Source organism: Desmodus rotundus, chromosome 2 (assembly GCF_022682495.2).
Source record: "Desmodus rotundus isolate HL8 chromosome 2, HLdesRot8A.1, whole genome shotgun sequence".
Taxonomy (NCBI): domain Eukaryota; kingdom Metazoa; phylum Chordata; class Mammalia; order Chiroptera; family Phyllostomidae; genus Desmodus; species Desmodus rotundus.
Genome location: NC_071388.1, coordinates 30,734,868 through 30,754,393, shown reverse-complemented (window position 1 = coordinate 30,754,393; position 19,526 = coordinate 30,734,868). Strand labels below are relative to the sequence as shown.

General features: G+C 36.3%; 1 protein-coding gene across 1 annotated transcript in view; it reads right to left on the bottom strand.

The window, feature by feature from the left end:
- The window catches only part of LOC112309221 (EGF-like and EMI domain-containing protein 1), a 195,070-nt gene extending 178,574 nt beyond the window's left edge, over positions 1-16,496 (bottom strand). Inside the window, 2 exon segments of the mRNA XM_053919362.1 lie at positions 13,841-13,995; positions 16,327-16,496. Coding sequence (XP_053775337.1) covers positions 13,841-13,995; positions 16,327-16,496 — 325 coding nt within the window.
- Positions 16,497-19,526: the final 3,030 nt, after the last annotated feature.

Sequence of the window (19,526 nt, the reverse complement as noted above, 5' to 3'; positions counted from 1 at the left end):
GCCATCCAGTGAACCATGACCATGCTCTTTCCAACAGCTTCCGGAGCCTCTTCCTTAATGCTCCCTTTCAGCCTTGCTAGCCCTCTTTACTCCAACCTCCTATTACACTTAACAATTCTTTGCGTTAAATCTCCCATGTTCAAATTACTGTGTGGTTTTTGTCTCTCCCAATTAGATCCAGGAGGATACAGTTCACACTATAATCCGATACAGAGATGTAACAAATGGAGTTAGTTAGATAAAACTTATTGTTCAATAGGATAAATTAGCTTATTTATTGGCACATAGAACTGGGACTCCCAAAGTTTGTGGGTTTAAGGCTCCCTGTTCTCCTGGGCATGGTTGGCTGGGCACTCTTCTTTCTACACCTCTCTGTCTAACCACTCTCGGTAGCCAAACCACGTTTGAGCTCTGTGAATAACTTAAGGTAGCGGTTGGCTCTTCCAGTTTCTCTGATAACAGAGCTAACTCTGTTTATTTTTACTCTAATTGATTTTATGTTGACTTTCAGCAGACATCTAATTTTCTTTACCTCTTCAAATTCTTGACTTGGTCTCATTGGAACCCTCATTTATGACAATATCATATACACAGTAGAGATGACCCATGAAGAGGAATTTTTTAAAGGCACCATCCCCTTAAAACTATAATTGCTACCTTTCACTTCTGTTACATTCTTTAACCTGTGATATCTATTAACGGAATTATGTGAGTATATGTAAAGTATACCCAGAAAATAGAATGATACAATTTTTGATTAATATTTGTGTTAACATAGGAATTATATATCCCATCATAATTTAAAATTTATTTCTTGAAACTCAGCACAGAAAATGTAAACCATTTTGGGGGGCAAAAAGAAATTTAACATATTCTTTTTTATTAATATATAATTTTTACAGAAATGATTACTGAGACTGCAGCTATTACTTTCAAATTAAAAGTAATTCAAAGCTTTCTTTGAGAAAATATACGGTGTTTTATTTTCTTATCTAAAATTTGCTGCAGACTGAGTATTCAAATGATTGATGACAATGAGTTTGACATGAATATATTGAGTATGTGGTAGGTGTCTAACACTGTGCTGGTTCTGAGGGACTCCAAGATAATTTTTTTTTGAGAGAGAGAAACAAGACTTACATGGGAAAAATAAAAGTTATCTTAAAGCTATGCCTTAACGACAGTTGGAATTTCACAATGGATTCTGTAATATTTGATAAAGTTTAATTACTTCTTGTGTTTGGCTCTTTTCCATCCTCTTACTAGATATCTTACTAGATACCTTTGGTTCTTTGTGTAGCCCTGGAACTAATGAAGCCACAGGGGTCGGGGATGAAGTCTCTATCTTGTCGTTAACCTCCAGCGATCTCTTCCAGGGCTCATTCACAGAATGCCAGCTTTTAGATTAGATTTAAAGTTGTAGGGTTTGTACTTTGTGAATTATGGAGTTTACAGCTTGGAAGAAGCTTTGAGATTTCCCATTCCAAATGTCTTGTTCTACAGATGAGAAAATTGACGCCCGTGAGAAGGAAGGGGGTATAGTCTAAGTCCCCAGTTAGTGGATCTTACCTGATCACTAAAGTAGTCTCCTGATGTCTACATTAGTGAACTTCCTACCATCAGAGCTCCTGTGGGCAACAGGGCAAATCTTTACTGCTACCAGAGAGCATCACGTGTGAAAGTGAATGAAGACGGGACAGCTGTAGCTGAAGAAAGAATGCTGGCCAGGGGCGGTGTGCATGTTCCATGAGTTATATGGCATGGAACATATTAGAGATCCATATTTCTACCTAATTTAAGAACTATCACTAACAAGTGTCATGTTTCTCTCGATATAAACAAGAGTATATAATTAACAAGCTGAAATTCTGAGCGCGTCTGTGTGTTTGAAGCAAAGGTTTTCTTTTTCTTTTTAAGATAACATTCTCTCTCTTTTTTTTAGTTAGCTTGTTTGTATATAAAGAATCTTTTTAAAAATGCCATTGCTCACGTCTATTTTGCAAACCATCTGGCGATTCCATTTGGCCATGGCATCCAACAAAAGAAAAGCGGTGTGGATAGTAGCAGGAACAAAAGTAAAGACAGGTCATCTCACGAAAAGACAACACTAATTTACAGCCAGACACGAGCAGTGCTGAATAGTATGTCCCCTCAACATAATTAAAAATAACATTCAGGGAAACTTTTCATCTTTATTGTTGCTTCTCATTAATTTGATATTGACTTAACTTAGGATGTAATGGTGAAAAACAGGAATCAGCAAAAGAGAGCCTAGTCCATACTGAAGATAATAAGAAGGCCCTGCCAGATGCCAATATCAAAACCTCTGGCAGAGACTTACAGAAATCGTGCACTGATATTCAAATGAGAAATGATGAAAAGTAGGCTGGAATTTTCTTATAAATGGTAATATTTTTTTATATAAATATTCTAATAAATCTGGTTGGTATGTGATGTTTCTGTTTAGTAGCTTTTCTACCATATTTCTACCAATACTCTGTTCAGAATATTTCTACCATATTTTTCTACTATCAATCACTTTTCCATGTTATTTATCATCTTATTTACAAAGACTCTGGTGTTCCCCTTTACCTTGGGTCCAGTATGTCATTAGAAATCACTGGTTACTGGTTCTTATCTCCTTGTACATCTTATGGACGTCAATAGCTGGATGATTTCAACAGTCTCCCTGCCATCTCCATATCTTCCTGTTTTTCCATATCACCCTACATATCATGACCGGAGCAACATGCAGAAATCACATTTTTACCCCACCACTGCTCTACTCAAATACTTCCCATTGAAACCACGCCCCTGCCCATGCACCTGTAGAATTCATCCCAAGTTGAACTCATCCTCGGTGCTCCCAAGTCAGACACAAGTTCCCTGAACATGCTTTCTGCCTTGTCCTATAGGTGGTCTATCTTTAAAACATGCAATTAAACCATTTCTCAAATTGTATTCTACAAAATACTAAATCATTAAGTTGTTTATATTTCACTTTCAAAGATTTCCAAACGTTTTGGGGAAACCTGGGTTGAACAAAATTAAAGGATGCTTCTTTGGTCTGGCTTCACTTCAGAGAATGTTGGTTTGCAGTGTGCAGTGTTCCTCCAAATTATTGACCATGGAACCTTTTCATAAAGACAAGTGTGTGATGTATGTCTATTCATGTGCATATCCATATGTACACCTATATAAATATCGGTATTTCTAAGTTTTAGTCATTTATTTAAATTAAAATTTCCAGAAATAGCAGACATAGAGTTACCACATAACCTAGCAATTCCACTCCTAGGTATATACCCAAGAGAAATAAAAATATGTATGTACAAAAACTTGTACATGAATGTTTATAGCAGTAGAGTTCATAATAGCTGAAAGGTGGAGACAACACAAATGTCCAGCAACTTAAAAATGGAGAAACCAAATGTGGTTTATCCATATAGTGGAATATTACTCAGCCTTAAAAAAAGAAGGGAATTCTGACAGATGCTATAAAATGGATGAACCTTGAAAATATTATGCTAAGTGAAAGAAACCAGTCATAAAAAGCCACGTATTGTATGACTCCATTCATATAAAATCCAGAAAACAGAAATCTGAAGAGACAAAGAGAACTGTGGTTGATTAGGTCAAGCAGGATGTGGGGGTGCAGTGATACTAATGGGCTTAGCTTTTCTTTTTGAGGTGATAAAAAAATTCTAAAATCAACTCTGGTATGATTGCATATATTTGTGAATATATTAAAAACATTGACTTGCATACTTTAAAAAGATGAATTGCATCGCATATGAATTATATCTTAATAAACTGTTTTAAAAAGGTTTTAAAAATGTCTAGAATAGCAGGTCGTATTACCCCATTCCGCAATCTCTCACTATGGCTGCTTTTTAATTAGCAAGGCCTTAATAATTATCTGACAGATGAGCTGGAAGAAAAGGCTGGCACAAGCCGTTCTATTCAGTGTGGCCTCTGAACAATAGCACGGCACCCCCTGGGAGCCGGTGAGAAATGTGGATTCTAAGGTTGACCCCATACCTGCTGAAACAGAATCTGCGTTTTGACAAGACCTAAGGTGATTCGTTTGCACACAAAAGCTTGAAAACCACTGGACTGTAGTAGAGTTTAATTGTCAAGAACACTAAGTTTCAGATAGCTATTTTGCTTTCCTGTGCCTTAGGGCTTTTGATATGAGGGATTAAACCAATTCACTTTTAATAAGGACAGCATCTAACGCATTATAATTAACTGAATTTTCTCAGTTGCAGTTTTAATGTTTCCCAGTGCTCAGTCAAGCCTACAAACTGTGATGATTTTGTTAAAGATAAGAAATTATATAAAAATAAATAGATAACTTTTCCAGGTCTTTCTATCCCTTGAATTGTACAAACATACCATCATTTATAACCATTGATTCAAATGCAAAAGCTTACATTTATAATCACTGATTTAAATGCAGAAGCTTACAGTTACCAAATTAACTGTAATTTTAAACCAAATTACTTTCTCATCCTTAAAAAGCAGTTTATAATCACCATTGTTTCCCTTATTATTGCGAACACTTTTTTGATGAATTAGCACAGGGTCATTTTGGTCATGCTCAAAGAATATCAAATATACATGAGGCAGAGAAAAGACTTTTTGTTTCAGCAGAACTCCCGGGTGGTTTGTGCCGCTGCTGGGAATTCTGTAAGGTTTGCTGTGTTTCTATGGGCGTGTTGGCGCCAGAGAACTTTATCATTGAAAACATGTATTTCATTACAGCATTTTTGGATGTACACATTCCTTTCAGGGGTTATTCTGGCTTCTCCTCCCTCTCACCCCTGATCCCTGGTGCCCACATAGAGAAACCTGAGGTGTCTCGTCTTGCTTCTGCTCTTCTCCATCTCAGCCCTGAAACAGGGGTTAGTAGGATCCAATGGGAAGTTCAGACGGACTTGCTAACACCTTCCCCATCACACGGGTGCACTGGGGAAGCGCAGGCCTCCTGCAGTGAGCGATGCTGTCACAAGATCTACTGTCAGAGCGCTAACAAGGGCTTTAGAAACGCCCAGCTGCCTTCTCAGTCTGTAAGACAGACTATAAACAACAATTTACGATCAATCACCCTGAATATCTCGATAAGCAATCACAGAAGCCTAGGCTTTTACACAATTCCAGAGGCCCACCACCACCATGCCCTTGACAAAAAGAGAACACTGTTCAGATACGATTTAAAAATACTTCTTTCCTGTTTATGGAGGATGGTAAAGTCTATGAACATTTATGTTGTAATAATGTGAAGAACTCTACATATCCATAAGGATATACTATTCTAAGGAATATAATATTGCCAATAGACAGTTGAATGGGAGATATAAAGTAAAAATTCAAATAAATATGCACATTCTACGTGCTTGGTTTTACTGACAATGCATGTAAGATATATTCACCAAGTGTAACCGCACTAAATAAATGAGTGGTATCCTTGTATGTTGATATTAGTCATATTTAAGGAAGTGCAGACTAGGTCTGTTAGGAAATTAAAATCTAGAATGAATAATAAAAACTGAAATTTAATTTGAACTCATGAAGAGAGGTGTACAACTATTTAAGAAATGAGCAGCTTGAATTCTATGAGACCCTATACTGAGGGGGCACTGGGCTTTAGAAGGTCACTAAAAATATAGACACATGAAAGCCAATAGTAGAATAACAAGTGAACTTTAACTAGCTTATTTTCTGATTAAAAATTTCACATCTATGGAGAGAACCTCTTAAGAGTATTTATTGAGAGAAAAAATGTATTATTTAGAAATTGATGAAGGAATTCCTTATAGCAAAGATATTAAAAAATCAGTTACCCATTATTATTTTTCTGATAGGAATGGAGAACAACATGGGTTGCACAGGGGCAGGAGCCCACCCTCTACATTTCAGAAGTCTAAAAGGGTCACTCTTTGGGACTCAGGATCATACTGACCCTTTGGTGGGTATGATCCATAATCTAAAAACGTATCTAGTGGAAAAACACAAATCTAAGGTATTCAGGCAAGGCGCAACAGTTGGGGAATTCTCCTTGGAAAAAAAGTAAAACATATAACAATATAATCTTTCAAAAAGATCAGCTCATTTTTAAGATGACTAAATAGAGAAACTCAAAATAGTTGTGAATAAAATTTAAGAAGTTTTATTTTTAAGAATATTAAACTTACATTATGCTTTCTGACATACAGTACATTCAAGAACCACGAGCCAGGTTTTAAAGATCCCTGGCCGCCAATCACTCCCAGACACACCCACACAGCCATTGGCCCTGAGGGGCTGCTTCTGCGTCATTGCTTTTGCAAGTGTTCGGGCCTACTGAGGCAGCAGGTTTCACTGTGGTTAATTTTTGTCCTGGCTCATTCCCCACAAGAAGCCCCTGTGAGACACGTCCTGTTTGTCAGCCACAGTCTTCCAGGACCTCTTTTTTTTCTAGTTTCCTTCCTTTGGTGTCACCCATAGAAACCACACTGCCATAAGTCTGTATGTCCCTAAGGAAATCTGGAAAGTGAGCCAGCTCATCTTGGAGAATTGATATCAGTAAGGGTCCCTTCCATCTTGCCTCACTTCTAAATACACTTTTGACTACAACAAGTGTTAGCTGGAAGTTGAGATGTTGAAATGATTAGTCTAAACTATTGGAGGAAAATGATGGGCCTTATTTGAAAGATCAACTTAAAAAGCGATAAAGTGAATTCCCATTTTCGTAGCAGAATTTCTGATTTAAATTATATGTGTTTTCCCTTTAGTCTAAAAGGCACAGAAAGGGGAAAAAGGAACTCATGGATACGGACAGCAGTGTGGTAACTGTGAGGGGTGTGTGTGGAGAGGTAGAAGAGAATATAGGGAGGGATAAATGGTGATGGAAAAATACATTAAAAATGAGATAATGTGAAAATAGAATAAAATTAAAAAAGGAGGCACAGATACTTAAGAATACCCCCAAAGTTTCTACAAAGAACAACAGTGGGCATGACAGTGGCAGCTCCGCTGTTAAAATTTCAGACGCCTTCCAGCGCCGAACGAGGGAAGAGTGGTGCAGGGCCGGTGACATGAGGCCATGCTCCAATAGGGAAGTTTGTAAGAAAATTAAAGGCATGGGGGGAAGATTGTCCAGGCCCAGGACTGAGTGATTAGTGTCTGCCCCGTTCCTTACAGCCCATTTTGATTCAACAGTGGGTTACTTTTTCTCCGGTTAATTCTCACAGCACTTAGCTTGTGCCTGCCTTGTATTTACTCCTGCTATCGCATACTAAAGCTGTTTGTGTAACCACCTTATCTCCTCTATTGAACTGGAAGGTCCTTGGAGACAGAAAGATAACCTCACATATATTTTTGTCTTCAAAAACATATTGTACAGGAAGAAAAAAAAATGAGAAAAAAAGGAACACTTCCTGAGCATGTATTATGCATTAGGCAAATGCAAGGAGTTAGTATATGGAATGGTACAACAACAAATTTGTGTTCTCTGCCTGACTTTTGAATTCATTGAGATTTAATCCAAAGTAGGCAGAGGTAGACAAATTATTGGCTTTACTTTTATTAAAGTTAGAACTAGAGAAAGGGATTTGGGGCTGCAGGAATATGGGGGCTTCCTCAGAATACATGCAGAATTAGGCAAACCTGGTCACAGGTGCGACTGGGAAACCTCAGTCTCCCCGACACAGGGCCTTGCCCTGGTTAAACAAACATCACGTTGGGCAGACCAGACGGGACACTTGCCACAGGCCTTTCCAGGTCCCAAACAGGGGATAGGAAGGTGGGCTGGAGTCCACATTTCTTTCCCCAAACTTGCCTGTGAGGTAATTTGCTCCAACTTCCCTGGGAGGAAGGGCGTAAGTGAGGGGACAGAGGGATGTCAGAATTGTTACACTAATGAATATCCCTCTGCCCGTGGTCGTGAAATAGGGGAAAGGAGATTGGGAAAGCCCATAGATGTTAAATAACTTGCCCTAAGCTCTACAGTTAGTAAATGTCAGAGTCAATCTTAAAATCCAAAGTGTGTGCTCTTTGTTCAACATGGCCCGCAATGGATGGGGTCTGACACATGTTTGGTGAATAGACGGATGGGCGGGTGACAAGAAAGAAATACATTTATATGTCAAATATCCTAGTCTCAAGAATTTTAAGTGGTTCAAGCTTTAAAAACATAATGAATTCCATATTGTAAATACGCATGGATAAACTTTAAAAGGATACCTTTTTCTTTAGTATATTAAGATACACGATATGGGAACTTTCTCAAATTGTTCCCCGTTTATATATCTCCCCAACAGACTGCCAGGTCCTAGAGGCCAGGACTACTACCTTTGCAGGCTCCCTAAAACCAATGGAGGTTCAGGAGGCCCTTTATAAATGGGTGGTAAGGGAAGCAACGGACAGAGGTAGAAAATCTTTAATAATTATTTCTTCAAATTAATTCTATAAACTCAAACCTGAATATGTGTATATTTATGCACGCAGATAGATGGATAGGTAGGTAGGTAGGTAGATGATTTTTCCTCAAGGCTCCGATATTTGGCACAATGTTTTTATTAGGTTGAGGAGGGGCACAGAAGTGTGCTGTAAGTGTGAGAAGAATTACTGTAAAAAAGGTTTCTGATTAGTTAAGTCTTTTGGAACTGAGAAGAAAATAAAATCAAAACGGCTTAAACTTCAGCAGGAGCAATATAGACAACACATAAGGAAGGCTTTTCTGCTAGCGAGGGTTATTAAACAGACTGTGGAAAGGAGTTAGGGAATCCTCCCTCGGAGATCTGTAATACCGGGATAAACAACCAGCTGGTGTAGACACAGTGCTGCTTGGAGGCAAGGAGCTGGCCTGGGTGAGCTCTCAAAGCATAAAATATAATTACTTGTACTTTCACTTAAAATATCACACAATAATTTTATATCCCGATGCTTAATGCTACTGAAACCCAGTGAGAGAAGAAACCACATTTTGTACCACTCTGGTATTCTCAAATTACCCAGCACAATGCTGAGCACATAGTACTTATCTAATAAATGTTCACTGACCAGGTTGATTACTCCATTGGGAAGAATGGCACCCGGGAAAAGAAAACCTGGATTCCATCCCCAGCCCTATAAAGTAAATTGTCTGTGACTTGGAGGAACTCAGCCAACTTCTCCAGGTCCTGATTTCCCTCCTCTGTGCACCATGGCCTCTAAGAGTGGAGGGTGCCCTAGCCCTCCTCGCTTGGTGACTCCATTGTTCTGATTAATGCTTTGCATCCAGGTCACGCCTATCAGCCTCACTGAGGGGAGATAAGTGCACTTGACCTCCCGTGCCACTTTGCCCCCCAATTAGCACTTTGAGCTTCTTCAAAATATTTAATTTCCCTGGTGTTCCATCTATAGAAGCCTTTTTAGCCAAAAATTCTATAAATCCATGATACTGGCATACTGAGTTACAGTCTCTCTTCATTCACCTTCTTCATAATTTCTAATGAGTTTCAGGAAAACATTTGGCTGAAAATATTATCAAAATTGCTGTTAAAATTAGAAAGATCAATTCATTAAGCAACATACCCTACATTCATTTATTTCTCTCAAATGGAAGACTTTATCTAAAATGTTCAATCAATGTTCATTATCTTTGTCAGCTCACTTAATAAAAACACAGTAATGTTAGCTACCACTTCATTTAGAAAAACTCCTTGACTCCATTGGACTACCATTCCCCAAAAGGCACACTGATAATGCTGTTGCACTAATAATTTAGACAAGCCACAAGCAAACACTCCAGAAAGTTTAAACTAAGCTAAAAAAATTCTGATTTGCCCTCTAGAAGAACAAAAATGTGATTTATGTTTTCAAATAAAACAGACTTGTTACTAAAATATTTATACAAAGACCTACTGATAATCAGTAGTTTAGTCATAGTTTTAATAATAAGCTCAATATTGTTAGAATCTGTAGATAAGAAAATGAATAAAGTATACTAACTGCATTCTTGTATGCATTTATGTTTGGATGGATGGATATTTATCTACTTGTTCATTCATTCCTTCAATAAGCATTTATGGAATTCTGCTAGGTGTTAGACACCTGTGAGCTAAGGATGGAAACTGGTAAGATATAACCCTTTCCCAGGAGATGTTCCCAATCTAATAGACAGTGAAAGTGTGTAAATAAGTACAGTGTTCTGTGACATGTTCTATATTAGAGGAATATCCAACATGAAAGGAAGGAGAATGTGATGTCTCATGGCCTGGAAGTAAGAAATATTAGATTTAGACTCCCCCACAAGGACCACAGATGTTGGAACCAGACACAGGCTATAGAACAGCTATGTGTGAAATAGTGAAAGAAAAAGACTATTATCAAGATGAGCATACAACAGGGAGGAATGTACAGTTTTGAGAAAAACAAGACTTCTAAAAATGTGAAGCTAAGTTGTTACTATTTAAACTCAATAGACTGGTTGAGCATATGCAGTAAAGAGAAAAAAAGAAAATAGGATGTATAAAAGCAGCATGTGAGGTAGAACAAGGTCTAACACATGGATAGCAGAGTAACAGAAGAGGACGTTCAGCAGTATCCTGGTCTTGACCCATCAGTACCCCTTCCTCTCAGTTGTGAAAATCAGTCTTCAGACATTGCTAAGTGCCTCTGAGGGATACAATGACCTCAGCTGAGAACCATTGCCATAAATATCTTATGAGGAAGGAAATTACTGGCCTATTTCACTCATGGATATAGATGTAAAAATCCTAAACAAAATAACAGCAAATCAAATTTAATAGTAAATAAAACGATAAAATCCCATTGGATTTTTCCCTAAAATGCAAAGATGGTTGCATATTTAAAAAGTTATAAATATTATTACCCATATTAATAAATTAAAGGATAATTTTATGCACTTTATATATTATATACAATATTTTAATATAAGTGTTTATATTTACAAATATATAAATATACTTATATATTATATATAAAGTACATGAGGTTATATATATATGGGGTGTGTTTATATATATGTGTGTGTGTATATACATATATATATGTATACATATAATATATATGTGTCCAGTGCCGGGCAGTTCTTTCCCTTCTTTATTTTCCTTTTTAACTTATGCCCTATAATAATCTATCTGCAGTGTGAATTAAAACCCATGACTTAGGTTCGGTACTATGCCTGAGAGAAGGGGACACTCATGTCAACTTGGCTAATCAAGAAGCCTTCTCTGTAAGTTTACAGCTCTTTAAAGAAAAGGTTAAAGAATAAGACTTGCTAACAAGGCCATTTACAAATATTTCAACTCCACTGAAGAGTAGGCTCTAGGTTTATTTTAACGGTACAACAAATATCTACTAAAATGTTGATCTGTATTTTAAAAAGCAATTTGCAAGTTAAATTCAATTTATATTAATGCAAAGAAAAAGTCCGTTCAAATGACTGTTTAATTCTATGTCTGTAGCTTTCAACACAATGGTCTTTGAAACCAACTGACCTTTACTATGAGCAATCCAGTAAATAAATATGAAGGACTCATTAGTGCACTCACATGAATTGAAATGCTCATTTGCAGTGGCTTTCGAATGCACTCAATTTCAAAATGACCTCTGTTATATTTTATTTAATTACCTATATAAACAAATCTGAGATCATTATATGTTCAACAATCAAGCATGCTGAATCTGTAGCATCACCATGCCCACCGAATAGTCATTTAAAGATATGAAATGGGAAAGATACTAAGTATGACTGACTGAGGTGGTTCTTTACTGGCCAGCTGCTCCAGTCTGTACCAACATCCCCAGTTCTGCATCTCAGTAACTAGGAGATCAATGTTAACTCAGTATCAAATCCTTGATTCTCACAAATACTGACCTTACCCTTATTTATTTTGTACAAATAAACATCAGCTAAATAAAATCATGGAAATCACTTCTCTAAATAGTTTGACATTTATATGAAGAGTAACTAACTTCAATAAAATACGATAATTGCACAAAAATGAATTAGTGGGTATAAACTTTGTCCTGTCTTATCAACCTAATAGCTACTACGAAAATAATAACAATTGGCATATCTAACATTGGCTAATTTCTGTCGGGGCTCTTCAAATACGTCTGTAGTGATAGTAATGATGATAATAGTGATTCTCAGCCCAAAAGAAATGGCGAGATCACTGCCCGTCAGGGAAGGGGGGCGTCACGACCAACAGTATTCTCATTGCACAGACGTGCTTCAGTGGTCACTGCCCCATCTTTCACTTGGACACCATGGGGTCCTTAACTCCTCTCATTCTCTGATACTGAATCGGCGATGGGAACACACCATGCCAAACAATCTCATTGGAAATAAAGATTATCTTACTTCCAAAGAAGAGAGCCTGGGTGAATTCAGGGCTTCCTTTGTGAATTTATAGCCTTTCCGGCAGAATCCTATCTCAGAAAGGCCCAGATGCAGCAGCACTTGAACATCTGGCCGCCCACCTGGAACCCTTCCTGTGGCTGCCTGCCAGAGCCTTGCCAGCAGGACTGAACCCCTCCTTCCTGGGAATCTGTTACATCCTCCAGCCTACTCACATCTACAGCTTGTCTTGTCCTGACAGGACCAATCAAACCCACACCCCCAGGCCCAGCTGCCTGCAGCTGAATGTCTTCTGTTTGTATTGTCTTCTCCTACCAGCTTACTCACATATTCCTTATCAGGAATAGACACTGTCCCATGAAAAGATGGGTACAGTTTTGTAAGGTCAAAAGGAAACCATAGTTAGAATAAATTGATTTCTAAGTGATCAGATAAAATGCTCAAGTGTTTTGATAATATGAATAGATAAGAAAAAAATTAGAAAGGTCCATGGGATCCTTTTAGTATCTGTATCTCCCCTTTATGAGAACAAGAGAAGGAAGCAGTCCCCGACCTGTATTACATCCCCAATGTGTGCGACAACTGAGTTCACGAAGGAGAGAACAATTCACAGTTACCATCTGAATGCCTGCCACATGTCCCCACAAGGTGAAGTGCTTTGGATGCATTATCTTATTTAATTCCCACAGCAACTTTTGGGGGTTTAGGCACTACCATCATCCTAAATTTTACAGATGAGGAAAGAGTCTTAGCAAGATTAAATAACATGCCCAAGCTTACATAAATTTTAAGTAACAGAGCTGAGACTCAAACCCAGGCCTCCTTGCATCCACTGGATTTGTCCCCGTGCCATAAGGCCTTTGAATAGCATCCTGTAAAGTCCCAGTTTATGTTTCAGTCTTTGGTGCTAAGCAGTGAACTCCTTCAGGGCAGAATTTTTTTCTCATTATTTTTTATATTGGAGCATGAAACAATGCCTGATACAGAGCAGAAACTCGATGGCTGCCAAATGAACAAAAAGATAAATTAATAAATAAAGGAAGGAATTTTAAAGATAGAAAATTGAAGTTTGTAAAAAAAAAAAAAGCTCATTCTACACCAAGAATATAATTTCTGTGGTTACTTTTGTGCCCCTCCATTTCCATGGCAGCAACACATGAGTATTTTATGATAAGCACCATTTTTACTGTAGAATTAAAGTACTTTCAAAAATACGCACTTTTCAGGGATTTAAATGAATATTGAAATTCCATAATCAGAACATGACACAACCAAACCAGCGTATAATCGTATGTTTCCTATAACAAGCTACTTGAAGTGTTCTTAGGGTTCCAATTTTATAATCTAGACACGAGAGGAAGATCTGAGCTCTTGACAATATTTAACACAGGGACTGCAACTGGCTCCGGATAAAAGGCAAACCCCGTTTTTGCATTACACGGATGTGCTCCCTTTCCTTATCAGTAAGCAAACAGTCCAAACTGCTACCTTCACATCCTCTGCCATCCTGCTCCAGCTTCCGGCCAGCTTGACGCCTGCAGCAGTAACCGCCAATCGTATTGCAGCATTGGTCCTGGCAGCCGTCGTTGTCAGCGGCACATTCATTTATATCTGCAATTACATATTTAAACAGGATTAGCCTCCTAAAAACAGGCACAAAAGGATTTTAGTGGCTCTCTTAAAAATGCACCGGTACAGAGTGACATCATTTTTTGACCTCAGGTTAAATGAAATAAAACTATAATATCTTATTTTAATTAGAACTAATGCACTCTAATTAAATGATATGTTACTTTGTCCAAAGCCTGGCTGTGCAACTGTTGAGGTAGCTTTTGTCTGTTTTAGGTAACTTTCCACCGAAGTGTGTCCTATACACTAAACAGTACACAAATCTTGAGTATATAGTTCAATGAGTTTTCAGATTTAGACTATAGCAATGCAACCCCACAAAACACAACAAAACCACATTATTAGCACCCAGGGAACGCCCTGACTGGCTGATGGTAACAACTACCCTGTTCGTGAATCACTACAGGTTAGTTTTGTCTTTTCCAGCTCTATATAAGTAGCATCTTATTTTGCATTTTTTTTTGTCTGGCTTCTCTCATTAGGCATTCTGCTGCTGTGATACGTCCATATTGTCGTGTATACTTGGAGTTTTTTCATTCCTATTCCCGTATACATGGTGTGGCAAAAGCAAGTTTACAGTTGTGGGTACACAAAACACAGAATTTATTCTTGTATTATTGTCTATTAATTATTGTATTATTTTTCATATGAACAAGTATAAACATACCTTTGCCCCACCCTGTATTATTCAATTCTATGATTATACCACTATTTTAATTGATCTATTTTAAAATTGATGGGAATTTGGATATTATCTTACTTTTGGTTTTTATAAAAAGTATTGACATGAACATTCTCATATATGTCTTTAATAAACTGAATTTCTGCTGGGTAGTATCGAGGTCTGAAATTTCTGGGACAAAGTATTATTATACTTTCTGCTTTGTCAGTTATTGCCAAATAATCTCTTTATTGCCAAATAAAGAGGATATTCTAATTTACACTCCTGTCAGAGGTGTATTAGAGACCAGAGGCTACTCCTCTTGGCTAACATTTGGGACATTTTGTTTTATTTTGTTTCAGTTTCATTCTTCTGAGGCGTGTATAGTAGTACCACTTGTGATTTCAATTTTCATTTCCCTAATGAAAAATTGGGGCAAGCACATTTTCATGTTATTGGCCACTTGGATAACATGTTATTGAAGTGCTTGTTCAAATATTTTGTACATTTGTCCCATCTTCAAAATACTGGTTCTTTTACTAGTGGGTCATAGAATGGTCCATAGAAGTGGTGGCAATGACTATGCCTGCCTCGTTTCTGAACTCAGAGGGATAGTTTTAACATTTCATTGTAGCTATGATGTGTACCATAGTTTTTTTAATATGCCAGTTTCATCAGATTAAGAAAGTTCCTTTGTACACCAAGTTTCTTAAGTATTTGTATCATAAATATATGCTATATTTTATTTGCTGATTTTTTTCTGAATCTATAAAGGTAGTTATATAGTTTTTCTTGGTAATTCTGTTAACAATATTGCTTTTTTTCATCCCTGTGAAACACCTGGTCATGATACACTGTGTTTTTTATATATTCCTGGAATTTGTTAACTAATATTTTGTTTAGGATTTTTATAACTCTATTCAGAAGAGAGATTTGCCTGCACTTTTTCTTTCTTGTAGTATTCCTGTTAAATTTTGGCATCCAGGTCACAATGGATGCATACAACAAATGGGGAAGTTTTTGCTCTTTTATATTTTCTAAAAGAATCTGCAAGGTTGTTGTCATTCCTTACTAAATGTTTGGAAGAGTTCACTTATGATGCCATCTGGCGCTGAGATCATGGGTGCATGCATGTGTGTGCATGTGTGTGTAACCTGTTAATTGCCGATTCAATTTCTTGAATAAAAATATGCAGATTTTCATTTAAAACAGAAGACAAATTATGTGTTTCAAGGAATTTGCCCATTTCATATAAATGTTCAAATGTATTGCCAAGTTGTTCACAATATTCTCATGCTATTTTTAATATGTCCAATTTGTAGTGTGCTCCCCTTTCTTATTTCTTAAATAATGTGTCTTTTTTTTATCAGCTTTGCTCTCTATGTCTGTCTGTCTGTCGATCTATCTATCTATCTACCATCTTCATCTTTTCCAAGAACAAACTTTTGGCTTCATTGATTTTTCACTATTCTTCATTTTTTTCACTTAATTAATTTAGCTCTGTGATTTTTATCCTTGCCTTCCTGTTATTTTCTTTGGATTTCTTTCACTGCTCTTCTAAAATCTTGAGATAGAAATTTAGATCATTGATTTTTTAGCTATTCTTCTTTTAAAAGATTTCTGGTTATCTCTAAATGTGTAAAAACCATCCCCAAACTAAATGCTTAAAAAGGCAATTTATTACTGTCTTTCAGATTCCTGAGAGTTGAAGGGCTCCGCTGGGTTCTCAGTTGGCGTTCCACATGCAGCAGCAGCCCGGTGGCAGCTGGGGTTAGACTTGCACGCAGGCTTTTTCGCTGTATGTTGGGATTGGGGCTGAGATGGTTGGAACATCTCAGGGGTTAATTTGGGCATCTCCGTCTCACTCCACATGCCTAACTTTGACTTTTTCATTGCTAGGTGATCTTAGGGTAGAAATATTTCATATGGTGGCTATCATTCCCCAGAGAGACCATTCTAACAGATCCAAACAGGAGTTGTAAGACTTCTGATGACCACACCTTGGAAGTCATGCTGCAATACATCTTACATATCTACTGGGTGAAGCAGTCGTAGGCCAGCTGAGATTCCCAGAGGTGGAGAAGTTCCTTCCCTCAACTGCAGTGTGAAACGGCAGTGTCCAGAGAAGAAAGAAATTGATGACAGTGTTCACGGAGAGAGCATATCATACTGTTATGTTCATTTAAGGCTATACATTTGCCTAAAAATAAAGTATTAGCTGCATTCCACAGGTTTTACTTTAATATCATTCAATTAAAAATATTTATTAACATATATTAACATTTTTTCTTTGGGTTATTTTGAGACATAGTTTGGAGGTTTTATAAACATTTGAGGAATTGTCAATCACCTTATTATGAAATGCTATATTAGTTCCTCTCTGGAGAGAAGATATACTCTGTGTGAGTTCAATTTTTAAAAAATTTTTTGAGACTTGCTTTATTTTCCAGCACATATTCAATTTTGCTTTTTAAAAAAATCTATGTTTACAGAAAATAGGATGTATTCTGCAATTGTCAAGTGCTATGTTTTCTGTATATATAAAGTGTATATGCACATATATTATGTGTATGTAGCATATACATATGTATATATATTGTTGGCCAAAAAGTTCATTTAGTTTTTTCTGTAAAATAAAAGACACATTTTCTATTTTCACCAATAACTTTATTGATTTGGATATTTTGATTATGTCAGCTACCTCACTGATTGTTCTCAATGTCTTGATTTGATTGCCATCAACTTCAACGGGTCTACCCAACCATGGAGCATCATCCAGTGAGAACTCTCCAGCGTGAAACTTCGCAAACCGCTTTTGACACATTTGATCAGTCACAGTGTGTTCTCCATACACTGTACAAATCTTTTCTTGCAGTGGCATTTATACCGATCTTGAAATAATAAAGGTTAATATGCCAAAAATGTTGCGTATTTTCTTCTACCTTCGATGTTAAAGTGGCTATACAAAAATTTACCAATTTTTATGTTTTTTTAAATGAACACTGATATGACAGCTGTCACAATATAATCTAACAAAATTGTTTCAAATGAAGTTGAAGACAGCTAACGGCTACTAAAGCTATCTTATGGAATAAACCAAACTTTTTGGTCAATACAATATATTTGAAATATGTATAAAAATGTATATTTAAATAGTTCAAGTTTGTTAATCATGTTTTTCATATATTCGTATCCTTCATAATTTTTACAAGCTTGTAATATCAGTTAGAGAAAGAGGCATCATGAAATCTTTCTATGTAAGTTTACCTTTGTTCTTTTATTATTATAATTTTTGTTTCATATATTTTGAAGCTGTATTATGAGTGGCATACCAGTTTAGAATTGCTGTATCTTCCTAGCAGATTAACTGTTTGTTATTATAAAATGTTCCCTTTAGATCTAGTGTCTTTCATTAAAGATGAAGCTTTATGACATTAGTATAGCTATATATATATATGTATATATATATATATATATACACAGACACACACACATATATAGAGCATTTCATTTTCTAAACATTGTTTTTAAACTTTTTCAATTCATGTATTTGAGAAGCCATGTCCATATATTCATATCTATATGTATTATCATAAATATCCTAACATTTTAAATAATGTTATTATATCATTGATTTTCAATGTGATTGCTGACATATTTAAATTAAATTTACCATTTTACTATTTTTCTAAATGTTCACATATTTTCTTACTTTTACTCTCCACTCATATCCTTTTACTTTTATTATTTTTAGTATTCTATTCGCACTCTTTATTAGATTTTCAATTATATATTCCTTTATTATTATTCTTTTAGTGGTCACTCTAGAAATTACAACAGCTATTATTAAAGTCTAATATAAATTAGTACTTTAATCACTTCCTTGACAATGCTGAAAACTACACTTTAACTCCCTTTTGCTTTTCCTACTTTTTATATTATTGTTATCATGTACTTTAATGTCAGATATTTAGACACCAGAGGAATTACTGCTATTGTTTAATAGAGTCAGTACTAAGGTTTATCTATACATTTACCTTCTGTGGTATTCACTACTGCTCCCTGCATTTCTGTGCTTCTCTCTGGAATAAGGTTCTTTTACCTGAAAACTCTCGTTAGTATTGCTTTTCATATATATTTGCTGGCAACTGTTTTTTTCAGATTTTGTGATAAAATGATATTCTTTTACCTAACTTTAAATATACTTTTAAAATTAGAACAGGTTTAGAATTATCCATTACATAAAAATTGCAAAGATAGTACAGAATTCCCCTATCAGCCATACATTCCATATTCTACTATTATAAATATGGCACATTTAGTATAAGTAATGAGCCAATATCGATACATTATTATTAACTGAAGTGTTCATTCAGTTAACACTTAAAGTGTTAAGTCTTTATTCAGACTTCCTTAGTTTTCACCATTCAGAACTTTATGTCCAGTTTGTAATTACTAATCTTTAGAGCACTTTTTTTCTTGATCAAATCCTTGCTCTCATTTCTGTCTCTTACTAGATTCTGACTGGTGACTTGACCCTCAAAATTTGGCTTCCACAGATTCCAATTTCTATCTCTCCAGCCCACAAACCTTTCCTGCTTACTAGCGGCCCCTGTCTTCTCAGCTGTTCAGCCTGTCTCGTTATGTTACTTATGAATCAATCCCTCAGGGGCCAAACTCACCTCATTGACTTTTCTGGCTGCCATGATATAATTTGATGCTTTCAGATAAGTGATTTTTATATTACATTAAACTTTCCTAGTTGTTCTCAGCAAGAGAATCAGTCTTTTGCTATTAAGACCATCATAGCCAGTAAAAGAACGTTACTCACACTTTCCTTGATCCTTCTTACTTTTCCTTACATTAGTCCAAAGAAAACCCTAT